The sequence below is a fragment of the Talpa occidentalis genome, unplaced genomic scaffold (genome assembly GCF_014898055.3).
Source record: "Talpa occidentalis isolate TD23 unplaced genomic scaffold, MPIMG_talOcc4v2.1 talOcc4.11, whole genome shotgun sequence".
Lineage (NCBI taxonomy): Eukaryota > Metazoa > Chordata > Mammalia > Eulipotyphla > Talpidae > Talpa > Talpa occidentalis.
The window spans coordinates 12666240-12686918 of NW_023601104.1; the positions used below are offsets into that span (position 1 = coordinate 12666240).

Consider the following 20679-nt stretch of genomic DNA (forward strand, 5'->3'; position numbering starts at 1 on the left):
CTCCTCTGGTGGCCGGGGAGCAGCCGGGGATCTAACCGGCGCTGCAGAGGCTGCGGGCAGCTTCGCAACCCAGTGCTCAACTGCTGCGCCACCGGGGAGGCCCATGTCAAAATATTTTTAAACTGAATTCTTCTTAAGTGATTTGACCCTGGTTCTTTTAAAATAAGACTCATTCTCCATGTCCAGTTATAATGGGTCCTAATGGATTGTTATAAATTGATATGGATATAAAGGAAGAATTTTCATTCTCTCTTTTACCACATTCCAATTTGCTTTCTGCCTAGAAAATAAAGATCGAAACAAGCATACATCTATTAACCCACAAAGGGAGCCAAGAAAAGCAGGTAAAGATTTTTCTTTCCCTACCAGTGGCACCTTAATCATAATTTGCACATACATATTAAAAAAAAAACTAGAAACAATGGACTCTTTATAGACATAATTTTTATTAAATGGTATCCCTGAGAGGCAGATTAAGGTGTAAACATAAATCTGCTTTACAGAAAGGGAAATGGAAGCAGGTTGACTTATACACAAGACATCTGGAAATCAGTATGCATGGTGTTGATAACCTAACCAATGCTTTCTCCAAGACTACATAGATATACTGAAGATAGTCATCTATTTTTTTTTTTTAAATTATAGCACACTTCCTAAACCATCTCAGATTCTGAGACATTGCTTTAGACTGGTATTTCTTATTCTGTCTGCTTAGTCAATATAATTGAAATACCATTTCCCCCTTAATTCCTACTACATGTAAGGAGATTCTTTGTACTAGGTAGGATCCCTCAACACCACAACCGTAATATTTTATTTAACACAGTATGCTATGAATTATAGAATATTCTATCTTCCCACTTCTCTCCCAGGTCTCATGCCAGTCACACAATTCTAAATAAGAATATGAACAGCCACATATCCCAGGACTTGGCTTTCTGCTCACGGTTCACCTTTCCTCTGACCTGCCGTCAAAGTACCTTTACAAGATACTAGTTTCTGACCTTTGGCTCTCATAGGAGTTAGTCCCCTAAAACTGCTCATTCGTCTTCCTAAGTGCCAGCCAGATGTTTCTTTATCAAGTATAGCACAATGTCAATTTACTGTATATGATGGGAGCACAACCTCCTGATCTGCCCCGGCACTCCATGTTTCAGCTAAGGTAATTTTTCTCACTCCCTTCTGCACAGCCCATATCACACTATTCTTTCAGTTTTATGATGCTGCAAGCTTTGTCTTACCTTCCTTCCAGTCCATCCTTTGCCCTCTTCTCCATCTACACAAAACACCTTGCGCCACAATTTTTTTCATTTCTCACCCATTCTGCATTCAGTTTTGGAAAGCTTATGCCCCGTTACCCAGTAACAGCCTGCTAAACACTTCCTGCTACATGAACCCTTCCTAAATCAAGAGAAGAAAATAACTCCCAGATTTTTCTTACATTAAACTCTATGGCATTATACCTTAACATTTATGCAGTGTTACTACCTAGCTTTGTAGATTTCTCTGAAACTGTTGTGACTATACATGAGCACCTACTGTTTGTCCATGTCAGTTTCTTCCATTTGAGATTGTTAAGGACAAGAATGAGGTTTTTTTAACTTGTGCTCTACAGGACTTATCATACTCATGTGAATATAAAGACAATAATTAAGTACTATCTGATTATAAAGTTCAGAATTAAATTTGTGTTTGAAGGGTAGCTTGTAAAATAGATTTTATAGTTGAATATGTGCATGTACATTTGTGAGTACTGGCAGTTCTACCGACTAGATAATCTGTCCTTGTCTTTAGGGTAAAGAGTTGTTGGCACAAAGTGTTGTTTTCCCAATCAATGGGAATATGAAAGTGGCTTCTGCTCATTGTGGGTTATTACTGAGTGCCTATGGGGTGCATCATAATAGACCAGGTGTTTGGAGTGTGTGGATTCCCTACTAGCAGCTTTAACTGCTTTCCCTATCACCAAGTCCAGCTAGCTTATTCTCTAGGCTTCTAGATCACAAGGGACAGATAAACTTCAGATGGGATGGGGAAAAAAATCAAAACTAAATGCTATAAATGTACTATTGCTCTATTCCCAATCTTTTAGGGCTTGGAAAAAAATAAAGAAATCCAGGGTTTACACCTCAGTATGTATATAAGGTATACATTGTTTCCCTACATAGAACACCTAGGTTCTTGACAAGATAATTCATAGGTCAGAACCAAGATCAACATAAACTCTCCTATAGTACATGAAGAGAGTATTTGACAAATGTTATTCTGAGTAGAGGCTTAAATGAACAGGAAGAGTCATTCTTTTTTGTATTTCCGTATTATATAAAGAGCTAAGCCCACTCAGTGAGAAAAGTCTCACTTCTCCCTGAAATGCTGCTGTGATGGGGTTTTCAAGTCAAAATGTAATTGAGTAACAGGATAAGTAAGGAAGGCTATTACATTAAACTCATTGAATCTACTACTCTGTCCTCTCTCCTGGATTAAGGGATCAACATAGGTGCTGAGAGGAAAAAGTGTTATTTGTCAATTCATATGCCGGCAAGGAGAGGGACTGAAATCATCCCTTCATTCTTAAAATGACTGCCATGGGAGATCCAGGAGAAACAGGCACAGCCAGTGAGGTAAACCCTAAAGAGTATTTCCTAAGCTAATCGAACATAGAATAGGAGCTGGATCTCACTATTGGAAGACTTTCCAAACAACACATTTATTGAGGCTCTTTCTTTTAGAGCCTCAGGGGCTTATTAAGGTGCCGACTGTGACAGAAGCTTCTCTCGTGTATGGATTTCTCGGTGCTTATTAAGAACAGAACTTTTACTGAAGCACTTGCCACAGTCATGACACCTATAAGGTTTCTCTCCTGTGTGGGTTCTGTGATGTGCACGTAAGTCAGAACTCTTACTGAAACTCTTTCCACAGTCAGGACACACATGGGGTCTCTCTCCTGTGTGTATCCTCCGATGTGCACTAAAATGAGAACTGTTATTGAAGCTTTTTCCACACTCTTCACACTGATAGGGCTTTTCTCCTGTGTGGGTTCTCTGGTGAATTATAAGACTTGAGCTCTGATTGAAGCGTTTTCCACACTCACCACACTGATAAGGTTTCTCTCCTGTATGGATCCTCCTGTGGGTAATGAAATTTGAGCTGTCACGGAAACTTTTTCCACAGTCAAGACACTTATAAGGTTTCTCTCCAGTGTGTATTCTCCGATGTCTAATGAGACGTGCACTCCGACTGAAGCTTTTCCCACAGTCAGCACATTTATATGGATTTTCCACTTGATGGGATATCTGATGCATGAGGTGGGAGTTTGGACCAAAGCTTTTGCCGTATCTGAGATATTTATAGGGTCTCTCTCCTAAATAGGGTCTCTGATGATTTAGAACTTTACCTAAACTCCTCTCTGGGAGTGTTGGTTTTCCTCTTCTTTCTCCTGGGGTCTTTTCCCACTGTCTTCCTGATCTACATTCACTCTCACTGCCTTTACCCTGATTAAAATGGCGGGGAATTTTCCTTTCAGACCTTGCAAGTAATGTCCTATGCAGCTGTACTTCTTCAGAAATATCCCGTTTTAGATTCTTTTCATTCTCAAATCCAGCCTCAAAACCTGATATGAAAATAAAATTTTAAAAGTTATCCATTTCCTCAATTATATGTACCAGGGTAAAACAATTACCACATTAGATGATTAAAAATAAAAAGTAAGGAGCTCTAGATCCCAAATAACTACCATCTATTAAAATTCCAGTGTTATACTTCTCTACTTGGTAGCATATCACATGCTCCTCATCTACATAGGGGCTAATTAATATAGTCTGTTAACTTTTACTGGATGCCCATGATATTCAGAAAATCCTCTCAATATAGTGAAAAACTGGATTTAAGATAAAACCATCACCATGTTTGTACAGGAAAAGCACTCTACAATGCTGTATTTCTGCCTCACTTTGGGCCTGTCATGGTATTTTAGTTTATGTTCTTTACTAATAACTAAGTGGATTAGAAGAGAATACTCAGAAAAACCTTTGGGGAATTTTCTATAGCCAAAAAGAACAATATGAGCCTCCTCTTCAAATAACAATAAATAGGGCCTCCCAGGTGGCGCAGCGGTTGAGCGCTGGGTTGCGAAGCTGCCCGCGGCCTCTGCGGCGCAGGTTCGATCCCCGGCTGCTCCCCGGCCACTGGAGGAGGGTCCCACATGGCGCGCAGACCTCTCCTGCCGCCCGCTGCTCCCCTCAGCAGTGTACTTCGGTCCTTCTACCTGTTCTGCTCCCCACTCTGGCTCTGGTGAATTCTCTCACCCTCCCGGCTTCTGACTGTACCCAGTGCATGTATAAACCAAACAAATAGATAAATAAATAAGACATGCCTCTAGAAAATTAAAAAAAAAAAAAACAAATAACAATAAATACTGAGAATAAAAATATGAGTGTTTCAAAGTACAAAAGGCATTCTGAGAGATAAACTTTGCTAGAAAGTTTCTCAAATTTTCTCTTTGCTTAAGGAAAAATAATCACTAAATGTTCCAAAAGCATACTCTATGCCCAACCTAAGCTTTTAACACTCTTCTAAGAACCAAATGCTGGGTTCCCCTGGGTCTAGACTATGAGAATGTGCAGATGCTTGTAAATTTTCATTTTGAATTTGCGGAATTTCTAGATGTTTCAGATAAACTCTGGATCCCAGACCCCTAGACTATGAATACAAAAGAATGCAAGCATATCGGCCTATTTATGTACTCCCTAAAATAGTATTTCTACCCAGAGCCCAGTCTTATGATAGCCCATAAAACAGAACCTTAAATAGGCGAATATATATTGTGAGCTTTCAATATGTATTTAGCATTTGCTGAAACCCAGAAGCCATTTTCCACTGGAAAATATTAATATTTAAGAACACCCTTGAAGAATGCCTATTTAAAGAAATTTTAGAAAAGAAGACTTATTTATTGAATACTTACTATGTGCCCAGGCGTTGTGTTAGCTGCTTCACTATGGTATATCACTTACATCAACCTTGTGAGGTAGGTCTTACTATATAAGCAAATTTATAAGGTTAAATGACTTACTCTAAGTCATTCTGCTAATAAACAGCAAAGCTCGGTTCACATACATGTATGACTCCAAAATTAGAATTCTTCTCACAGGAAGGAAGCCATAGTGAAATTTTTTTTTTTTCCCTTAAATAGCAGCTAAGGTTCAAAGGGTCAATTCCTTCAGAAAGTTCAGACTTGCAAGAAAGTATGTCTAAAGTGAAACACTATCTGGTTTTCATATATGTGGGTAAAACAAGCGCACAAGCTGAAAATGGAAGAAAAAACAAATAAAATGAACTTTTGAAATAAAATGAACTTTGAAATCTAATTCATCCTATGAGTATATAACACACTACTTGGGAAATGTTAGCTTTTAGAATCTCTGCTAGGAAAATGCCTGGAAATCTAGTAGCTCATGTGTAGTTAGCAAATTTACAAAGTTTGCAGCCATCTCAGATTGATGTCATGGTGTGAAGAGGCAAAGCACATGGATCATTTATGTTACCTCATTGCTTTGAAAGACAGGAAACATGAGGAAGAGGTAAGGTAGTCAAAGTAAGAACACATGAGAGCTGGTATAAAGGCCTGTTCTCCTGGGTTTCAATCTGTTGGTTTTTCTCATATATTCCACTGTGTCTCCCTTGCTATTTAGACTTTAAGAGTAAAAGGATCTTACCACGGGGGCTCTGGAATAAGACTGGAGCCCGGGTCATGACAGTCCCTGGGGGTACCTCAGTATCCTCTTCTTCATCATCAGACTCTTCTGTGGCTTCCTCTGCCTCCTCTGCTTGCATCTCAGCTTCAGCCTCACTGGTTTGAATGGGGCAAGAAACTTTCTCTTGCTGACCATCATTTGGCGGGGCAGCTGCCCGGGCACTCACCAAAGCATCCATCTCTTCAAAGAAGGGACAGGTTTCTGGTGCTTGGCCATTCTTGACTTTCCGATAACTAGTCTGTAGGCTTTTAAACTTGGTCCGACACTGCTCTGGTGTCCTAAGGAAGCCATATTCCCATAACCGCTCAGCCACTGCTCCATATAGCTGGCTGTTGCGGTGACAGTTCCGGAGGGCTTCATAAAACTGAGTCTCACTAAGAATTGCAAGGTAAGTCTTGGTCTCCTCATAGCCCCAGTGTACACCTGCCACCAGAAGAGAAATTTCAATATCACTTAATCCAGGGCTTTAGAGCCTCAATTCTTATGTCCTACCATCTGCATCATGGAAAATCACCTAAGCTTGTGTTTCTAGATCAAAAAGTAAAAATACCTTCATGTTTCCAAAATTTATGCATATTTTAAAGATTTATTTATGCATACAAGAACTGGGGTACCAAAATTTGTGCATTATAATCAGTCTATATATATAATATTAGAGAATGTCTTGCTTCTCTACAGCTTATAGCAACTTTATTGATACCTTTCTGTATTATGTTTAGCCATATTTAAAAAAAAAAAAGGCCTTTCTACCTTATCACTGAAATAATCATTACATACACTGAGACAAGTAAGTATACAGAATTTCCCCACCCTCCTAGTTTTTTTCTGGAATTCTGTAAATTCCAGAATTTAGTAAATAACTGGTCAGGGTAAGGGATCCAAAATTAATTGCTATTTAGTTACGAGTTATCCCTAACTTCTCTAAGCATTCTTTTTCCAATAGATCTACTTCCTTATCAACTAAGTTTACCAAAAAATGACCCAAAACCCCAAGGAACAGCCTCTTTTAGAATCATACAGCTGCCTTATCCCCATAATGGTCCTTCTTCACCTGTCACAACCTCAAAAGAGCAAGGCCTGAGAGTACAAGAAAGAACTGACAGTCATGCACCTAATCCTTAGGAGAGGACTGGCAGAAGCCAGTTTCCTCAGACAGCATCTCCTAGCCTGAATTCATGCTAGTGGTGTAGTTCCCTGGCCCCCTCTCACCACATTTGGGCGATATTTCATCAGAATGATTATAGACACCTGGGAACCTGCTCCCTGAAGGTACCCAAGCTAGAGGGAAGTTTTCCTCCCAGTTGAGAGCCAGCTGGCCTCCATTATCTTCCTCACTGTGAGTAAAGGAGAAGGGGAAAGAATCAGAAAGCAGGGGGAAAAGAAAAAACAAGAACAAAGATAATGAAAAAGCAGCTAGAACACGTGCCATGTTGTAATTTACATAGTTATTCCAATGACAAAAAAGGGAAAAGAATGAACAAGAAAGAAAAAGTAAAAAGTAGAAGATAGGAAGACTAGAACAGAACTAAAGTAACCATTACACATACAATAAAAAATGACCACTGTTGACAGTGAAACTGCAGTTGTATAGAGATGGAGTCCTGCTGCCATGCCCCGTTTTACAGCTGATGAAACACTTTGGAATGGTAGATAACTGTCTAAGGTCACCCAGCTGGTTAGTGGTCATCGAATTAGAATCAAAGCCTCCTGACTGGTGTTCTTTCTATAACAAAATGGTTATGTAGGTTATGTCAACAGTAATAAATGATACTTAGAAACCAGTTCTACAGGCATATGTTTTAACAGAGTATTAAGCTTTCTGGCTGCAGGGCTTTTCAGTTAAAATGCCAATGTATGTTGCGAACATCAAAGAAGAGACTTGTTTTCCGAACTTTGGAACATCTTTCACCATACTAAATTAAAAGGAATACATAGTAAACTGACTTTGATTTGGGGGAGTAAAAGATAATGCACTGTCAGGTTTCTCAGTGAACCTGCCATGATTTTATAATCAAGAAAAAATGTTAAAGAACAGGAATGATATTCTTTTCGAGGACTTCTAAATTTTCTGTTTATTTTTTTAAAGATTGATTTATTTATGCATACAAGAGCTGGGGTGTAGGGCAGAGGTGCGGGGGTTAGAGGATTCACCAGAGACAGAGTGGGGAGCAGAACAGGCAGACTGCCTGAAATACACTGCTGAGGGGAGCAGCGGGCAAGACAGGAGAGGTCTGCTGCGCCATGTAGGTTGCTTCCTGGCCAGGGATGGAACTGGTGCTACAGTGGCCACAGATAGCTTAATAGTGCTGAGACTTAACCCCTTGCACCACCAGGAAGGCCCACTGTGTAATTTTTTTCAAGTAACAAAGCAGGCAGGTGAAATTAAGCCATACTCCACATCAAGTATCATTACTTCTCAAGTGTAATCCCAAAACCCCTAGAAGAAAAGCTGCTTACCACTTGGGCTTCGGAAAAGGACAGGTGCAGTTGATTTATCGGGGTCTCGGGGGGTGGCCTCCTGGTCCATTTCATCACTGTCAGACCCCTCAGCTACAGCCTCTTCTGTTCCCTCCTCATGCTCCCAGCCCCCTCGCCCTGGCTCCTCAGACTCAGCATCTCTGCCCACCAGGCCAGAGTGAGAGGCTCCCTCTTCCAGGCCATTACTGGGCAGGGCAATGACCTGAGCACTCATCAGAGCTTCCATCTCTTCAAAGAAGGGGCAGGTCTCAGGTGGGTGTCCACTCTTGACTTTTCGATAGCTCTTCTGGAGACCTTTGAACTTGGTCCGACACTGTTCCAGGGTCCGGAGAAAGCCATATTCCCGGAGCCGCTCAGCCACAGCCCCATACACTTGGCTGTTTCTATGACAGTTTCGGAGCGCCTCATAAAACTCAGTCTGACTGAGAATTGCAAGGAGAGTTCTAGTCTCTTCATAGCCCCAGTGCACACCTGCCACCTTCTCATCCTCAAAGCCCCATTGCTCCTGTTCCACCCAGCTTCTTCTCTCTCTCCTAGATAATAGATCACCATGCATTCGTTTATCTCCTATGTGACTGCTGCTTGGGAGTTCCTTCTCCTTGGAGCCCAGATCTGGAATCCATGGCTGTCCTTGCTCCAACCTGGAGACCACACCGGATTTAGGATATGGAAATCCTGCTTGCAGGAAAGCAAACAAAGGACATCATAGTTTGGACTGATCACAAAATATCTTTGCGTTCAGACCTACCTTCTTTTTTATCCAAGAGGCTTATAAAGAAACTTTCTACATGTTTTCAGAAAGTTCAATGGATGGAAGGAAGAGAGAATTACGTGAAACCTCAAGAAAACAAGTATTTTCTTTTCTAGAGTAGGGTGGCAAGAGAGGAAAGGGTTCTATTATGTGGTCAGAGCAGATGCTTCTGTTCCAAGTTGTTCCCTAGTCGTCCTGACCAATTATAGGCAGATCCCGGCACTGCTGGGAATAGTCACTTCCTGTCTCCTGTGTTCTCCACCTAGGGTTAGAGAATTAAACTCAAGAGTGATTTTGGGGTGTGAGGAGTGGGATTGTCTTCAGCTCATTGGATTTCTTTACACAGCAAGTTCTAAAGTTTTTCCCCTTATTGTGTCCAACTCCATTCCTACTGCCAACATGCAAATCCAGATTCCTTATCCTCTCACATCCAGGTAACTGCAGCAGTCACTATCCTCCCTAACTCCAGGCTCACATCCTCAGCACACATTCTGTATTGCTGATGCTTCATGTGAGTGCTTACCAGGCACTGTCCTTTCATGTTAGACTCTCCAGAACACAGCACACCTTTATTTACCACTCTCTGACCTCTGACTTTCCTTTAACTCTCTCTCTCCCATCCAAATTTAACCCATCCTTCAAGAAGCTATATTTTTCATTTCTCCCAGGTAACCTTCCCTATAACCCTTCTTCATCTCCCATTCTGACAAAACCCTACTGTACTCACACAATTGAGTTTTAACAAGTCATTGTTTGACACTGTTTAAATACAGGTCAGTTTAGCACATATTTATAATTTGCTATTACAGTCTCACTTTGTGATCTCTTCAAGGACAGGCAACTTATTACAGAATAGTCTTCTGCAGGGTATGTACACAAGGTAGGTGCTCAAAAACAATACTTCCTTAAGTATGTGTGTTAAAGGGATGGCATCTGGAAGACTAAATAGAGGCCATTACCAAAATGGCTGAGAAGGGAATCAAAAGATACAAACTTTCTATTACATAATAACTAAGTAATAGGGAGGTAATACTGCATAGTGACTATAGCTAATAATACTGTATTACATATATGGAAACTGCTAAGAGTAGATCTTAGAAGTTCTGATCACACACATACACACACAAAGTAATGATCCAAGAAAAAAACATACAAAATGGACTTCAACAGAGTACAAAGAAGAAAAACAAGTTCTACAAAATCAAGTACGAGAATAAGCACCAGGCACAAAGACAATGGGGAAATCTTAGAGTCCTGGGAGCTACCAGATGAACAATAATCATCAAATAGTGGAGCTATACTGGCAGAAGATGTAGTGAAATTCTGAAGTAAAATTCTTACTCTGCCTCTACTTACTAGACCCTCACTGGAATAAAATAACACGATACTTAGAGCTCTTAAAGGTTCCAAGGGAAACTAACAAAAACTTGGGTCTGAAGAAGGGAGCTTCTGGGAAAAAGCTTAAAGAAACAGTTCAATTTTACCCTCAAGTGTAGAGAAGAATTTTTATCTAGAAAGTATAGAGACGTACTATCATTACCGAGAAGAAATAAAATAGTTCCAAGGTCTGATAAAAGCTAGGGAGCCATCCTCTGGTAGACTTAAATCAAAACAGTAAACTACATGCCTTCAAGAGGTCCCCAACAACCAGTCTACAAGTTCCACTCACTCCTAAAATCCCTTCCCACTCACTATTCCCAACCCTACTTCCCAACTGAGAATGGCATCCTATCTTCCCATAGGAATCTACTCCTCACCGCTCCTTTGAAAAGGTCTGAGCTTCTCCTTTGGGTTCATCTGCTCCTGTGGTCCCAGGTCTGGGCTTCTTGCCCTCTCTTTCTTGGGTGGAACCCTGCGCTGGGGTTCCACTGACTCCTGCCGAACACTTAATAACTCTCGTGATGATTTCAGGGGTGTCATCTTCTCCAAGCGCACTTCCTGCCCCTTCACAGAGACTGTAACCTAGAAACAACCCCCATTAATGGTCACTGCAAGGTCGTAATGAGGGGCATTCCCAGAGGAGATTATTTAATACCCCGAGAGAACATCCTTCTGGGACATGGCTAGGGTTGGGGGAGGGAAGGGATTATTACAAATAAGTGTCTCTCTTATTCCATTACTGTTAGTTTAGAGCAGCTGGAACTGCAAAAGGAAAAGATCAAAATAGTAAACCCAATACAAGGTGAAAAATAATCCCACTTCCTTCCCTATTAAGTTAAAATACGCAACTATCAAAAACTCGTTATGACAGGGTAGCAAAGGGAAACTCAGGGGGCATCTCCAGCTCTCTCTGAACAAGTTACCTGTCCCAGCAGCAGAAATATAAGCTTCACCAAGGGAGACTGTGCCCCTCTATAATCCTGTCTATACCTTAATTTGGCCCTTTGTCCTTGCCCCTTCCCGGTCACACACTTCTGAATCCCCTCTCCCTTCTCACCGAACGTTCAGGTCTTCCAGGTTCTCTTTCTAAATCTTCCACCAGAGCCACTGCCTCCTCTCCACTTTCTGGACATTGCTCCTGTACCCAGTTCTTGATCTCGCAAGGTAAGATGGTCAGGAACTGCTCTAGCACCAACACTTCTACAATCTGCTCCTTGGTGCGCACTTCGGGCCTTAACCACCGACAGCAAAGTTCCCACAGTTGGCTGAAGGCCTCTCGGGGTCCAGCTCCCTCTTGGTAATGAAATCTCCTGAAGCGCTGTCGGAAGGTCTCGGAATTAGCGCCATTCCCTTTCAGGGTGGGTTTGGCCATCATCCACAGTAGAAGGCCGCTCCCCTCCACTTAAGGGTCTGGGTTCCAGAGTTTACACCTAGCTTCCCGTGTCCTTGCAGATGAGTCTCTGTAAGAAGTTTCCTCCTAGGGTAGAGAGAGATGGCACTATCAGAAGGGCTATGCTTATACATTTAGTCTTGCCCGAGCCGGCCTGCCTTCCCAAGTGCTCCAAGTGGCCATCCGAGGTAGTACCAACTTCAGAACAGCAAACCACTCCTGAGCACGAAGGAGACCTTTCAAAAGCTGCATTTCTGGGCGACTTCCACTACTGGCCCCGGGGGCAGCAGCGAATATAAAGTACTGTCTGCTGCTTTTCCACCTCCCACAAATCTGAACCCATATAGCTCTGCTGCCCGATGTTGCATGAAGACTTCGAACCACGAGAGACCTGGGGCTGGCGAGTATCTACAGGCAAGTCACCATCCTGCGGGAGGCCACACACGCCTCTGTCCAGCGGGTCGCAGCTGATCTCCCTCCGTCCCGCCGCGGTCCTTTCCGAGGCCCTCTAGGTCCGCCCGCCCCCTCGGACTCCACAACTACCCAGTCCCTCCCCAAGCAAAAAGCAAGCACTGGATCTTGGGTCTTTGTTTCCCGCACAACAGAAGCAGCCGCTCGGCAAATCCTCGGGAACCATGAAGGGACAGCTCTGGCATGGGGACAAGTGGGTTTTGGCTCCAGAAACGAGGCCAGGTGGGCTTGGGGAGCATCACACGGAGCGGGTGGCGAGGGAGTCCCAGGGGGCGGCAGTGCAGAGACCCCCGAGGCCGCGCGGAGGCGGCCCCGGAGCGCCGAGCGGGGCGGCTGCGCGGGCGGGAGCTCACCGCCGGCGGCGGCGGGCGCGGAGTTCCGGCCTCTTTGTCTTCGCTCCCTCCGGCCAGGTCACTCTCCGAGCCGCCCTGCAGCCCGTCCACAGGCCTCCGGCTGGGCTAAGGGGCCCAGAGGGCGCCCTCCTGCCCAACCCTTGGGGTGTCGCCCTCTAGGCCTGTCCCTCGGCCACTCGCACCTCTGCCCCGGGCCAGCCTCACCCACTCGGGGTCCGGCCCCGGCCCGGGATCCCCAGACTCCCAGGCCCGCTCCCAAACCGGAAGTCCGAGCGTGCGACTTGGGCACCGAGGGCGCATGCGCGAAGCGGCGGCGGCGACTCCTCGTCCCGAGCGCGGCGGGAGCCGGCGGGTGGGCCCGGCCGGGCGCCGCACACTTCCGGGGCGCGCCGCGCGACCCCTTCCCGCTTCCCGTCCGCGGCCCCCGCCGCCGTCGCCGCCGCGCGCGCTTTCCGAACTGGCCGCCCGACCCCGGAGCCGGCGCGCGCGTCGGGCGGGAGCTGCGGCCGCGGTGGTCGCCCGCTGAGGCGCTGGGGGAGGGGGCGGCGGGGCTGAGGACGCGGGGTCCGCCGTGGGGATGATCCACGAGCTGCTCCTGGCGCTGAGCGGGTACCCGGGGTCCATCTTCACCTGGAACAAGCGGAGCGGCCTCCAGGTACCGCCCGGCCCGGCCGGGAACTAGCGGGCGCGGGAGCGGCGGACCTGAGCCGGGGCCCCAGAGCTGGGGCGCGAGGGGGTGGGGCGCGCGGGGACCGGGCTGGTGACTGGGGGGCGGTGGCCGAGCGACACCCCCAAGCGTCTTGTGAACCCTAAGAGAGCCGCGGGCCCAGGCTGTGGCCGACCCGGAGGTTCTGAGGCCCGCGAGCAGAAGGGAGCCCGCAGCCGGCCTGACCTGAGGCGTCTGAGCGAGAGTTGCTGAAGCTCTGGAGAGAAAAGTGAGACAGGCCGGTTCTCTCATTTTCACGCTTGCACTGTTTTTTAACTTAGCTTTGAGGGCTAATGTGAGAGGCGTCCTCACAGTCTTTCTGCATAACCCTAAAATTTCATTCAGCTTTGCTGAATAAAAATGAATGAGAGGCTTGTTTATGCCTTTCCTGGGAGATTTCTGCATTAGGAGAATTTGCAAAGGGGCCTTCATGGAACCAGGAGTGTATGAGGAGCAAGGGCTTTATTGTGTGCATTTTCTCATTTAATTTTTTTTAAAGATTTATTTATGCATACAAGAGCTGGGGTACAGGCTAGAGATGCGGGAAGGTGGGGGAGAGGATACACCAGAGACAGAGTGAGGAATAGAACAGGCAGACTGACTGAAACACACTGCTGAGGGGAGCAGCGGGCGAGTCAGGAGAGGTCTGCTGCGCCGTGTGGGTAGCTCCCTGGCGAGCCGGGGATAGAACTCAGTGCTGCAGATAGCTCCATAGTGTTGCATCTTAACCCCCTGTGCCATCAGGAAGGCCCTTCTCATTTAATTTTCACAACCATCTGTCCCCATTTTACAGATGAACCTAGACTTAAAATGTGAAATAACTCCCTGCACCACTTAGCTAGTAATTAGCGAAATTGGTTTTGAACTGCTTCCAATGTTTGAACTACTTTTTTTCTACTCTGTTTCAAGTAACGTTATCTAATACTCTGAATAACTTAGTAACTTAGGTATTATTAGCCTCAGTTTGCAATAAGCAAACAATCTTAGAGAACTTTGTGGTGTCTAGCCCTCATAAGGTCAAATTTTGCAGTTAGCATTGTCTGGAAATGGGGTCATGAGTATTCCTGGGACAGTTGACACTAAGGGCTGTGAAAGAGCAGAATAAAATTACATCTTAGTCTACAAAACCTATATATAGTTCCAACAGTTTATCTTCTCCTAAGCGCTTGTATTTCTTGTATTGAGTACTATGTGCCTGGCACATGTGCTTTACATCTGTTATTTAATCTTCACAATGATTATTTCTACTTTATTGATGTGAAAACTGAGATTCAGAGAAGTATTATAATTTGCAAAAGGTTTCAAGCAAGTAGAGAACAACTCAGGGATTCAGACCCAGGCAATCTGGCATCAAAGACCAGGTTCTTAAGCACTATGTTACCACTTCAGATATTAACTTGATGATAGGTGAGGGTTGAATGTTATTGAAATCTACATTACATGAATTCCTAATCAAATTAGTGTGGACTCAGTAGTAGAAAAATTCTTCTTTTTCTATTTATTAGCATATATAATGTCATATAAAGATGACATCCACAAAATAGAGTACTCACAATAAGAGTATGTAATATGCAAAGTTCCTTGGGAGTAGTGACTCTGTCTCTTTTTGGTCACTATTTTCTCTCAGAATGTTAGCACAGTGCCTGGTAAATAAGCGTTTATTAAAGTTAGTTGATTCTTCAAGGAATATATATAGTAGCCTGTAAACAAATGAAAAGATGACATCACTAATCATTAGGAAAATACAAATCAAAAACACAGTGAGATACTACTTCATGTCCATTAGGGTAGTTATTATTTTTTTTTAATTATCCAGCAATTTCGGGGCCTCCCTGGTGATGCAAGGGGTTAAGACACAACCTATGAAGCTGTCCACAGCCACTGCAGCAAGTTAGATCCCTAGCCAGAGAGCTACGCACATGGCACAGCAGACCTCTCCTGATCACCTGCTGCTCCCCTCAGCAGTTTATTTCAGTCAATTTGCCTGTTCTGTTCCCCACTCTGTCATTGGTGAATCCCTTCACCCCCCACATCTCTGGCCTGTACCCCAGTTCTTGTATGCATAAATAAATCTTTAAAAAAAATTATCCAGCAATTTCACTTTTGGTTATACACTCAAAAGAATATAAGGGCCTCCCCGGTGGCGCAGCGGTTGAGCGCTGGGTTGCGAAGCTGCCCGCAGCCTCTGCAGCACCGGTTCGATCCCCGGCTGCTCCCAGGCCACCGGAGGAGGGTCCCACATGGTGCGCAGACCTCTCCTGCCGCCCGCTGCTCCCCTCAGCAGTGTACTTCGGTCCCTCTGCCTGCTCTGCTCCCCGCTCTGGCTCTGGTGAATTCTCTCACCCTCCCGTGCTTCTGACTGTACCCAGTGCTTGTATAAATAGATAAATCTTTTAAAAAAAAAAGAGTTGTTTTAAAAAAAAAAAAGTTTATAAAGCATAAACTCGAACAGATATTTGACACCTATGCTCAGAGCATTATTCACAGTAGCCAGAAGCAACCCAAGTGTCCATCTACAGAGGAATACAAAATGTGGTAGGATGCATTTGAAGCATTTCAGAGACCTACCTGCAGTGAATAGCAGGCATCAGTGTCTCTAGCATTGTTCTTCCTGCAGGTGTCACAGGACTTTCCATTTCTCCATCCCAGTGAAACCAGTGTCCTGAATAGACTCTGCCGGCTTGGCACAGACTATATTCGCTTCACTGAGTTCATTGAACAGTACACAGGACATGTGCAGCAACAGGTAGGTTCCTGTTCTCAGCGATGCATCTCTCCAGAGGGTCAGACTTCTGACTTTCAGTGGAGTCATTAGTAATTCATATGAAATAACTCTCAAGAAGTTACGAATTTTTCATTACTGGAATTATTTAAGTTAAAAACAGGTAACCTTAAATATGGGGAAATATACACAGAAACCAATTTAGACAGATTGGTATAAGAGAAAATATATTTGAGAAAACATACTGAGTTTTAGGAGAGCTGAATTAAATTAATTTGAGCTGGAGCAGAGTTTCAGCGGTGAAAACATAAAGCATTATTTTACATTCTGCTTCTAACTACCTTAATAACATTAAGGTAAGCACTAAAATCTTTGGACTTCATTTTTCTTATTTGTAAATAAATGAGTTAAACCAGAGAATGTACTTGACACACAGTAATACATATCATACATTAATATGAATTAATTGGAAATAAACACTATTTTGTTGTAATTGTGTAGAAGTCAATGATCCTGTAACTTATACTCCTTCATAGTAACTTAATTCTCAGTAATCTAAGACTCAGTTACCTTACCTACAAAATGGGGATAATAGATGGTACCACTCTCATATGATTATAATCCTTAAACAAGATGATTCATGTAAAGTACCCTGTACATAGTAAGTACTCAGATTCTTTTAAAAAGAAATTTAAAATTCTCTTACTTTTAACAGGCTATAGTTCTGTCAGTGTAAGTAAAAAGAATGGTGAATTATGAACTCTCCTTCAGTGATGCCTACAGTCAGGCATCTCTTAATTACCTTTTGGTCAACCATAGACCACACAGACTATACCATGTAGTCTAGGTGTTCAGTGGTCTATGCCACCTAGACTTGTGTATTATGCACTATGATATTCGCACAGTAATGAAATTGTCTGGTGATGCATCTCTTAGAATATATTCCCATAGTTAAGCAACACATGATTTTATTTCCCTGTTAAAGACTGATTTTAGTAGAGCAGGAAGGTGGGGACTTCTACAAAGGATGCTTGACTGAAACAAAGCAGTTGATACCTTCTAGTCCCTGTTATATAAATTGGCCTTTGGTATAATCTATGCAGCAAAGGAGTTGGCGAATAAAGCCTGATGTTTTTATCTCTGGACCTGGGATTCTGGTTCTCTAAAACTGATTTGATTGCAGAGACAATAAACAAGATAAACATGGGTTTAAAATTTAATCAAAGGCCTCCCTGGTGGCGCAGGTGTTAAAGACAGTGCTGTCAAGCTGTCACAGCCACTGCAGCATGAGTTCGATTCCCCGGCCGGCCTGGGAGGTGAGCCACATGACACAGCAGGCCTCTCCTGTCTCGCCCACTGCTCCCTTCAGCAGTGTATTTCATTGCATCTGCCTGATCTGCTCCCCGCTCTGTATCTGGTGAATCCTGTCACCCTCCTACCTCTGGCCTGCACCCCAGCTCTTGTATGCATAAATAAATCAATCTTTAAAAAATAAAATTTTATCAATGACAATTTGCTATGAAGGAACGCTTAATTATCAAAGTTGGAACCCACATATATATATTAATATAGATTTAAAAGGCCGATAGCTTTAATTTCTTGTATTAACACTTAAATAAAAAAACTTGTACAGTGTTTGTGTGACTATAGGTTTTATCTAATATTGTAAGGGCAGGAAGGCATAGAGCATGATCTCTATGATCCGAGCAGACAGGTGAAGGAGTCTTGGAGCCCTCGGTGGCTTTTAGAGGCTTTTATTGAGGTTACCAGGTACATGGCAGGCAGGAGTGCCGGGGGTCCTGGAGGCTGTCTTCACTCTTCCTGAGCTCTCTGGCATTCTTGCGTGGTCTTGTTCTGTCTCTTCTTGTTCGATTCCGCTCTTTTGCTTGTTCTCTTCTGGTACTCTCTCCTTCTGGTCTGTTCCCCTGGCATCCCCGTGAGGCCGTCCTTGTGAGCCCAGTCTCAGCTTAGGTGTACCCACCTATGTAGGCCCACACCCCACTCCAGGTGTCCGCTATCAGGCATACTTTCAGGACCACTGAAATCCATTATTAATCCTAATGGCGGGAGGGCAGAAAAGCCTGGCAATCATTTAACCCTACAATTATATATGAATTTTTACTGCAGGGGAGCAGTATTTGCTGCCCCAAAATATTTCCCTGGCCTGAAGATAATTTTAGGCTGATTTTTTTTAAGAAACAGAAGAAATGAGGAAGTTTTCTTTTTACCTCCCCCTTAACTGCCTAAAAGAATTTAGATAGAGGGCCTGTAGCAGGAAGAGAGTTATTCCCAGAGATATTACAAGTCTGAACTAAGAGTAGCAAATTGGAGGGAACTTCTCAAGGTGTGTTTCCTCATTGTCCTCTCTGTGTCCCTTTGTCTCTGCCTGGCATGGCAAACATTTGCTTCTCCTGTCTTCCTATAAATTATCTTCTTCCCCTTTAAAATTCCAGGTGCCTATCCCCTTCTCCTAACTCAAATCATATTAAGCCTCATTTACCTGACTCTTGGAGAGTCTCATATCTTTGTGGGGCTCTCATATATACAAAATAATTTTTCTCTTGTTAATCTATCCTTTATTACAGGGGGCATCTCAGCCAAAACCTAAAAGGGCAGAGGAAAAAAGCTGCTCTCCTGCACTTTCCCAGATTCCAATAATATCTATATTACCTTTTTTAAAGCAAAAAGGAGACTCATTTTCTCTCTCATTTTGTGGTCAATGAAGACACTGAGTTCTTAGGAATGACACAAGATCAAAACAAAATTGACTGATTGTAAGCCAATCTAGCCCACTTCACCCCGTGCCTCTGCTGTTCTGGTTACAGCTGTGAACATTTATCCTAAGGCGCTACTAGTATCCTTTGCAGTATCCTCTGGTACATGGTGCCTTATAACCTCTGAGCTCAGTTTCCTACAGCATTCCTTGTTGAATTGTGTTACTGTATTTGCCACCACCAGAACCTGATTACCTCAATCGAGAGTTGTGCCTTCCAGCCAACTGTTAACCACAATTCCCTTTATAAAACTACTGAAGGGGGGGGGGTCAGGGGTCTCCCCTGGTGGCACAGCAGTTGAGCGCTGGGCTGCAAAGCTGCCTACAGCCTCTGCTGCGCCGGTTTGATCCCCAGCTGCCGGCGAGGGCCCCATGGCTCGCAGACCTCTCCCGCTGTGCCCACTGCTCCCCTCAGCAGTGTACCTCTGCCTGCTCTGCTCCCCGCTCTGGCTCTGGTGAATTCTCTCACCCTCCCGCACTTCTGACTGTACCCAGTGTTTGTATAAATAAATAAATCTTTTAAAAAAAAAAAAACTACTGAAGAGGCTCTTATAAAAAAAAATTTAGATTTCCTGAAAGCCAAACCATGTTTATAAATAGTTCCTTAGGAAGTTCTCAAAACTTCCAATTTTAACTATCATGTTCATGTTCTTCATGAATTACCATGTCAGGCAGAAGGGATGTTAGAAGGATTGAGGTCATTTTATTTAGTAAATATTTACCCTTTATTCAAAGAACTGTACCAGGAGCTGAAATACAAATTGAGTGTGGACCCTCAATTCATGAAGCTCTTGGTCTAGTGAGGGTGCATATAAACAAAAAACAATTCCAGCACTAAAAGAGATGCTATAAAGGCAACAAAGGTGGAATTATTAATTACATAGGGAGAAATAGGAAGGAATTTAGATTGAAGAAATGCTTGAGTTGAGTCCTTCAGGAAGAATAGGTCTTCATCGCAAAGCTGAGTACTCAATTGGAAGCAGAACACATCTAAATTCCTAAGGCAGGGAGGAGAAATATAGTCAGAACACACTTGGTGAATTGTGGGTAGTTTGGAATGTGAAGTTAGAAACAGTGGAAGATAATTATTGGAAAGATGGGTAAGGGACAGAATGCAGAAGTCATTGTGTTAGCATGTGAACGAGAGGTACCCAGGGACCCAAACTCTGGGTTGCCCACTCTAAAAGAGTTCTAGGCATTCACCACACAAAGACAAAGGAAGCCTTTACACGCACAGTGTTCAAGATCTTGAACAGAATTAGTGTGCATAAAGAGAGAAGTAAATATATTCCCAGTAATAGTTTCCCAATAAATGCTCCCAAATTACCCATCCCCTCATGGGCAAATGCCCAATCAGACAGGGTCAGCCGGAAGCAGGGCCACTGGGGCCTGAACTCTTGCCACAAGTCTAAGGTACCTTCTGTCAGGAAACCACAAGAAAGGGGTTAGGCAGGTCTCAGAGAGCTGGGGCTAGAGAGATTCAGAATTCAAAATGTACCAAGTAACCCACCCTGAAGTCAGGACAACAGCTGTCATTGACTTTGCCAAGGACTGGCAGCAGCCTTCCCACATGTGTCTCTTCCACATATCTCCTCCAAGTTTCAAGCAGTAGCAGGGTACAAGTTGGGATGCAGAAGCATGGGCAAGAGCCAGAGAAGCAAGAGGCCTGAGCCCTCGTGTGTTAAGTTATAAACCAAGCCTGACCGTTTAACTTCACCCCAGGTTCCCAGCATTTCCCCTGCTGGGGAAGGCTAGTTCATGGCATGCTTGTAATCATGAATGAACTTGTAATCCAAAGTGGCTAAGTGGGAGTGAGGAAAATGGCACTTTCCCTTCGTGGAGGTATATCTGTAACAATTCTATGTCATATAGAGAAGTTTAGAAATTATTTTGGGGCACTAGGAA

The 20679-nt window shown here is 43.8% G+C and overlaps 3 protein-coding genes across 5 annotated transcripts in view; 2 read left to right on the top strand and 1 right to left on the bottom strand.

Annotated features, from left to right (window-relative positions):
- Window positions 1-4124, top strand: part of ADAL (adenosine deaminase like) — a 32406-nt gene extending 28282 nt beyond the window's left edge. Inside the window, exon 12 of the mRNA XM_037502333.2 lies at window positions 285-4124. The gene's annotated coding sequence lies outside the window, so the exon portion shown is untranslated. The remainder of the gene's footprint in view (window positions 1-284) is intronic.
- ZSCAN29 (zinc finger and SCAN domain containing 29) lies at window positions 392-12749 on the bottom strand. 3 transcript variants are annotated; one of them, XM_037502339.2, is made up of 6 exons: window positions 12574-12749; window positions 11417-11836; window positions 10737-10941; window positions 8208-8903; window positions 5712-6173; window positions 392-3607 (listed from the first exon to the last, which is right to left on the bottom strand). In XM_037502339.2, the coding sequence occupies exons 2-6, from the start codon at window positions 11732-11734 to the stop codon at window positions 2742-2744; spliced, it is 2547 nt and encodes an 848-aa protein (XP_037358236.1). In that variant the 5' UTR covers window positions 11735-11836; window positions 12574-12749; the 3' UTR covers window positions 392-2741. The 3 variants fall into 3 exon arrangements, with proteins under 3 accessions (XP_037358236.1, XP_037358235.1, XP_037358237.1); XM_037502338.2 differs by lacking the exon at window positions 12574-12749 and adding an exon at window positions 12141-12544; XM_037502340.2 differs by lacking the exons at window positions 5712-6173; window positions 12574-12749 and having other exon boundaries at window positions 11417-12544.
- A 376-nt stretch (window positions 12750-13125) lies between these two features.
- The window catches only part of TUBGCP4 (tubulin gamma complex associated protein 4), a 50071-nt gene continuing 42517 nt past the window's right edge, over window positions 13126-20679 (top strand). The window contains exons 1-2 of the mRNA XM_037502344.2: window positions 13126-13228; window positions 15897-16025. Of these exons, the coding sequence (XP_037358241.1) occupies window positions 13151-13228; window positions 15897-16025 (207 nt within the window). The 5' untranslated portion in view covers window positions 13126-13150. The remainder of the gene's footprint in view (window positions 13229-15896; window positions 16026-20679) is intronic.

Excerpts from the sequence above, each read along its gene's own strand:
- ZSCAN29 (XM_037502339.2), bottom strand. The coding sequence starts at position 11,734 with ATGATGGCCAAACCCACCCTGAAAGGGAATGGCGCTAATTCCGAGACC. Across the intron at positions 10,942-11,416 it reads CTGGAAGACCTGAACGTTCG|GTTACAGTCTCTGTGAAGGG; the intron begins GTGAGAAGGGAG and ends GGTTGTTTCTAG. Across the intron at positions 8,904-10,736 it reads CAGACCTTTTCAAAGGAGCG|GATTTCCATATCCTAAATCC; the intron begins GTGAGGAGTAGA and ends TCCTGCAAGCAG.